The 6,446-nt window shown below is 62.4% G+C and overlaps 1 protein-coding gene across 1 annotated transcript; it reads right to left on the bottom strand.

Annotated features, from left to right (window-relative positions):
- Positions 1–436: 436 nt before the first annotated feature.
- LOC103608295 (olfactory receptor 10A7-like) lies at positions 437–1,447 on the bottom strand. The gene has a single exon (XM_008592747.1). It carries the CDS (start codon positions 1,445–1,447, stop codon positions 437–439), a length of 1,011 nt encoding a protein of 336 aa, XP_008590969.1.
- Between the last annotated feature and the right edge of the window lie 4,999 nt (positions 1,448–6,446).

The following is a 6,446-nucleotide window of genomic DNA, read 5'->3' as shown; positions in this document are numbered from 1 at the left end:
CGTTTATGCCACTCTGGCTGTGGAGACGTGGGTCAGGAGCCCTAAGCGGGTGGGCAAGCAGCTCTGTTTTTTGTTTAGGAACATTCTTGGTCACCCCAGAATCCTACATCCTCTTCTCTCCTCCTGCTCCTGAGCATTTGTTCCTCATCCCTGGTTGGGAACCACACCCCGGATCATCCCCTTGATAACCATGAGGAGGCCCTGAAGGGCCCAGCTGGAGGAGGGACCACGCAGCAGGGGCCACTGGGGTGGCTCAGTAGGGGGATGGGTGGCACAGAGCACAGGCCTGCCATGGCCATTGTGCCCTCTTCAAGGTGTGTCCCCACCTGGAACCTGGGTTGCTGACACCTCTCCACTCCCCTGGGCATGAGGGGTGAGCATGGTCAGCTGGAAAGAGCCCCCCCATGAACACAGCCCTTGTGTGGCACCTGGGGGTTCAGGGTGGGGGGAACCCGAGGGGGTGCCTGCCTGGCATTAGGAGGGGGTGAGCCAGGTCTCGGTGGCCCCCGTGCTCTTGGACCCTCCGACTGGACCCTCCGACTGCTCCTTCAGTCCTTGACTCTGGTCCCGCACTGCCCGGGAGAGCTGGTGAGAAGGTGCAGGATGGGGGCAGGTGCAGGCCTAGGAGGAGGCCCCAGGGCCCGACTGCCCTCTGTGCCGCCCTGCACGGCGCCTGCTTGACCTCCTGGTTCCGCAGGCCGTAGGTGACCGGGTTGGGCAGGGGCGTGAGCACCGTGTACACCGCGGACACCAGCTTGTTGTAGTGGAAGGTGCAGATGGTGCGTGGCCGGGCGCAGGTGAAGACGACGGGCACGGCCAGGCGCGCGGGGCACGTGGAGAAGCCTCGGGCCGGCGGATGGAGAAGCCGGGGAGCCCCGCGGCCCCCGCAGGACGAGCAGCGCCAGCAGGAGGTCCGCGAGCTCCGCCACCGACACGTCGGAGCAGGCAAGGTTCGGCAGCGGGGACACGTCGCAGAAGTGGTCCATGACGCTGGGGCCGCAGCAGCCCAGGCGGGGGACCAGGACGACCTTCCCCAGGGAGATGGTGGAGCCCAGAGCCAGGAGCCGGCGGCCGCGCAGCGGGGAACACATGGCCACGTGGCGGTCGTGGGCCGTGACGCCAGCAGCGCGCTCTGGGAGAAGCCTGGGCAGCCCGCGAGGGAGACACGCTGGGACGTGGGTGCCGCCGGGCTGAGCAACGCCCCAGGCACCGTGACGGGGACGTGCCGCGCCTCCAGGGAGGACAGGTGGCGAGGAAGAAGTCCATGGGCTTGTGCAGCGCCAGGCTGGCGCGGATCAGCGACGAGAGCCACGTTCTCCATGAGGGTCGGCGGGTGGGCCAGCAGGGATGGTGCCCGCAGGCTCGCGTGGAGCCCCAGGGAGCCCGGGAAACCCGCCAGGAGGAACCCGGTCCCTCTGAGCGGTTGCTGCTCGCAGACGTGGAACATGCGCCCTGCCCGAGGGGGCAGAGGTGGCAGGTTAGGGGCCGGCGGGCAGGGTTGGGCGAGGCTGGCAGCCCCTGCCTGCTCTGCCGTGTGTGCGCCGAGCTCCCCTGGTCGGGAGGGGAAACCTGGTCCTGGTCACCCTGTAACTGCCCATGGTCCGGCTTGTGGCATCCAGGCCCCTTTCTGCAGGTCGCTGGGTGGAAGCTGACATATGTGGGCTCTGCTCTGGGCCCGACAGCTCCACCTGACCCACAGACATCAGACCAGCACTGTCTGTCCTGGAGGGGACGTTCTGGCACTTTGGGAACGTCTCAGAGGCCTGGGCTTAGGAACTTGGAAACAGTGCTTTGGATGAGAGTGTGCAACCTCTTTCCCCTGCATCACAGTCTCACCCAGCTGCAGGCCTGGGTGTGGGTAGCCCCCTCTTTGGGGAGAGGTCACTGCTGTGGTCACCCAAGGGGTCCAGGGATGACAGGTGGACAGGGAGCATCAGCAGCATGAAAGGGGGAGTTGGAGGCAGTTGCTGGGGGGTATCCCAGAGCTAGGGGATAGGACAGGCCCCAAGAAAGGGAGCAAGGAGAGGGGCCTGGGTCAGCAGAGGGGGTGGGGTCAGTGGACGAGGACAAGTAAGTGGCCTTGGGTAAGATGGGAAAGGCCTGGGCCAGAGTCTGGGCCACACTTTGCCGTGTTTTCTCATCTACATGGGGGGAGACGGTGGCAGCTCTGCAGAACTTACCCTAAGTACCAAACCCAGCCACGCAGTGCTGCCGGCACCTGGCGGGCTCTGCAAAGGGTGGAATTGCCCCAAAGACAGTCAAGCTGGGAATAGACGTCGCCCCCGTTCTGCCTCGCTGCTGCAGCCAGGGTCCTTCCTCTCTCCTGCTGGCTGGTGGGTTTGCCAGCTCAGGGGCTTCTGAAGCTGGGCCAGCCTCCCGAAATGTGGCTGAGCCCAGACAGGCCTACACCCCTCCCGCTGGCTGAGCTTCCTGCCCCCAGCACCCTTTTTAAAATAAATCTGTTCATTTGTGATGCGGCTGGAGCTAAACCTACTCATCTGTGAGGCCCTCGGTGCATCCTCACACTCAGCCAGTCTGCGGAACAAGCTGGCCAATTCTGTGAAGCCCACACCAGGGGCCAAGCCCACCCTGAAACTTCAGAGCCAAGTCTGGAGCAGTGGCTGTGGTGGTGACCCCCGACACCGGTCGGTGAGAACATGCTCCAGGGGCAGCTGCTCTGGTCCCCCTCCCTGCAGGCCCTGGCAGGGTGGGCTCCCGGGAGGGCAGCTCTATAGCCCCGTGCTGGCTGCAGGCCACCTGCCCCCTGCTCTTGGGCTGCCACGGACCTTCTGTGCCTGTCCCTCGCCAGCATGCACTCATTGTCTGTGTGAGGCTGGCAGAAACATGCAGCTTTCACCCTGCAGAGACTGCAGGAGGCTGTTGGGCCCAGAGCTCCAGAGTGTGGGCTGTGGGATGGGGCCTCAGGTTCAGATCATTTCCTCCCCTTGGCTCATAACCTTAAGCAGGTTACCCCGCCTCACTGATCCTCAGGTTCCTCAGCTGTCTCACAAGGTCCTCACAGGACCCCTCACTGGGCTGCAGGGACAGACCATGACATATTATCCCCGACCCAGGCACTCACCAAAAGGGCAGAGGGTGAGCCCACAGGACAGGGGGACCTATAGGCTACCTGCACCCTGTAATGGCCCAGAAGCACGGAAGGGGTCTGGAGACTGTGGGCGTCAGCCCCTGCACTGGCCCTGATGGATGAGCTCACTCGGGGGTGCAGGGTGGCCTGTCAGGGGTGGCAGGACCCTATGCAGCAGGCCCGGTCTGGGCAGATCTTGGCAGGGTCAGACACAATGCAGCTGAGGCCCTCACTTTTTCATGGTCCAATCCCATGATGTCACCATGTCCAAGGTGACCTGCCTGGATCTGGGCCCAGTAAAATGAGGCCCAGCCCCCTATGCCCACACCACGGCTCCTGTGACCCATGACAACTGGCTTCCACTCAGATTTGCCAGCCTCCAGCTATGGGGCTTGGGACAAACACTTGCCTCTACCAGTCCCAGTGTCTCTCTCTGAAAGACGAGAAAGTGTCACACGTTATCTGTTAGGAAGCGAGGCTGGATTTGCAGCAGCAACCCCAACAGGCTGGGAGGCACCCACACTGCTGCCATGAGACTCTAAGGTGGCGGGGACCCAAGCTGCTGCCAAGCGTGGAGGAGAGCATCATGCCCCACAGACGGAGAAGCCAACAACAACCTCCATAAGGCCCTGAGAGACCTTCACGTGCAACATGCAGCTCCCCAAACCTAACACAAGTGCAGAATCGCACACTTGTCCCCCAAAGTTAGATTCACGCACAGGGCACCCAGGTTCCCATATCAGAACTAGACTCACCTTCATACCCAGACGCACATGCCTCCAGCGCGGGTGCCTATGATGCTCTGCACAGGAGACAGCAGACACCAGTCCCCCAGCCTTGGGAGCCTTGCGCTTTCCCACAGAAACCAGTGGACAAACATGGCTCCGAAATAAGGACAAACATGAGCCACACACATGCTGCTCCTCCAAACAGATGTCTGCTTAAGAGAAGCGTGTTCACCAGCAGACCCCAGACAGCTCACCACCCAATGTAGGTATAGGCACAGGTGTGTGCATGCATGCTCAGGTGCATCGAGGTGCACAAGTGCTCATACATACAGAGAGGCACACATAGGTATACACAGCTGCACACGCAAGCTTACTCTGGTGCACACACAGACACACAGGTATACACAGGTGCACAGGTGCACAGACACACAGATGCTTACAAAGGTGAGCCCACAGACACACAGGTGCATATACAGGTAGGCACACAGACACAGATGCGCACACAGGTACAAACGGGTGCACAAGGCACTCTTAGACACACACACAGGTGTGCACACAGGCACTCACGGGCATGCACATGGGCACAGGCCTTGGCACCCCTCAGCTCTCACCCCTCAGCCCCTCAGGTGAGGAGAGGCTGGTGAGTTTTCTAGGCAGTGGGTCTGGGTCTCAGTCCCAGCTCTGCCCCATGTGTTCTGCTGTGACCTGTAAGCCCATTTCCTCGCCTGTGACGAGGCCAGGAGTCTACAGTTCTTTCTTCCCAGGCTTTCCTGAGGACTCAACACCACTCCAGGGCAGAGACTGCAAACTCAATCCCATACCTTGTGCCTGAGTGCTCAGAGCAGCCCAGCGTGAGAAGTGAGGACCAGGGCTGGGGTCAGGCCTGAGAGCCCACCACAGGCACTGACAAGGCCTCTCTTACTCTTGGTTGGAACCGGCCTGGGTGCAGGATCCCATGGAGTCAGGGGGCAGCCCTGTGGGGATCTCTTCACCCTAGCGTGGGGGGGGGGGTTGATGTGTTCTCAAATGACACGCAGGCTCCCTGTAACCACCCTAGACTGTTCCAATAAGATCAGGGCTTGGACGATGCAAAACCAGAGGTACCTTGCTGCAAAGATGACCCTCCCCAATAAAAGAGACCCGTACACCTCTGAGACGAGAATCAGCTGCCAGAGAGTGGAGCAGGTGCCTCCCCAGTGCTCCGTTATCTCAAGGGCAGGGCTCAGGTGTGTGGAAAAGCCTCTCTGCCTTTGGGCAGGTCCCATGAACTCCGTGCCGTCACCTCAGCCTCAGGAGAGTGGCCCAGCACCAGGCAGCCTGGGAGCCCATGCCCCCATCCCCAGCCAGGTCAGAGTGTTTCTAAAGAACAGACTGTGCAAATTGGAAGTCCTCTCTGGCCCCCTATCATTCCCTTCTACAAAGAGCTCACAGGAGAGAGAAGCTGCTTCAGGTGGGAACCTCCCTTGGAGAGGCTGGAGCTGGGTGGAGAGAACAGAGGCTCCTTCCCACCCCGTCCCCTCAGGGACCCACCTCCCCTGTGACCAGTCCCATCCGCCAGACTGGCCAGAATCAGGTGCCAAACGGAAACCTGCCCACCTGCCCCGCCGCAGGCTGTCCTCATGGGGCAGGCAGGTGTGATGGGGGCAAGACATGGGGCAGAGGAACGGCCCCACCCCCATCAGCAACAGAGGGGCACAGGGGGCCCCGGAAGAAGCCACCTGGGGGTCCCTGGGCCCCTGCCCCCACCCCAGGCCTGGAGCTGTGGATCCACCTTGGGTGGGATCCACCTTCCTGCTCTGAGCAGTTGGGGCAGAGACACCAGTCCTACCTCCTGATCCCTGGCTGGCCCACCTCGAGGGTCATGGGTGGATTGAAGGAACCCTTTCATGAGCTGTGACCCCTCAAAGGACACAGCCCCTGCTGTGCCCTTTCCTGAAACCATAGTGGCTGACTGCCCAGAGCCCCAGGACACCAAGTTCCCCCAATCCCTACCCTTCGACTGTGCCAGGCATGGCAGGTGCCCCTACAATGCCCCCCCTGCCCCCTGTGCCTGGCTGGGCCTGGTCCGATGCTCCACGGAGGGGAGGTGGCAGCTCCAGGGGGCAGAGGGGAGTGGGAGGGAGCCCAGAACTCCACAAGGGGGCTCAGCCCCTACCTTCTGTGCTCATCCTAAAAGGGACCCACTGGCTCCAGGGAACAGCTGACCAGCCCCCTGGAGGAGGAGGGGGAACCTGCTGCCCACCCGGCCTGGCCTGGGGTCCTGGCTCTGAGGGAGTCCCGGCCTGGGCTGTGGGTGCAGGTGTAGATTGGCTGGAGCGTCCCCTGCCCCGAGGTCATTGTACAGATGTCACATTCACTCATTCACTTCACTCTTGAACAGACAAGTCCCTGCCCTGGTCCTGGTGTCAGAGGGAGACGGTCCAGAGCTAATACGAGGGGACCGTGGGGCACGCGGGGTGGCACCGCGGCTCAGAGCGGCTTGGGGGGAGGGGACGTGAGGAACCGGCGGTGTGGACAGGAAGGTCCCGCCGCTGAGGTCCCCCAGGCCCGGTCGCGCCCCCCGGCCTCCGGGGCCCACGTCACCCGCCCTGTCGCTCGCGCTCAGCCGGAGACCCCGCCCCGGCAACTTC

This window comes from Galeopterus variegatus, unplaced genomic scaffold (assembly GCF_000696425.1).
Source record: "Galeopterus variegatus unplaced genomic scaffold, G_variegatus-3.0.2 Scaffold8260, whole genome shotgun sequence".
Lineage (NCBI taxonomy): Eukaryota > Metazoa > Chordata > Mammalia > Dermoptera > Cynocephalidae > Galeopterus > Galeopterus variegatus.
The sequence above is the reverse complement of the archived record's forward strand: the minus strand, read 5'-3'. Positions and strand labels throughout refer to the sequence as shown.

Coding starts and splice junctions, on each gene's coding strand:
- LOC103608295 (XM_008592747.1), bottom strand. CDS start 1,447: ATGTTCCACGTCTGCGAGCAGCAACCGCTCAGAGGGACCGGGTTCCTC.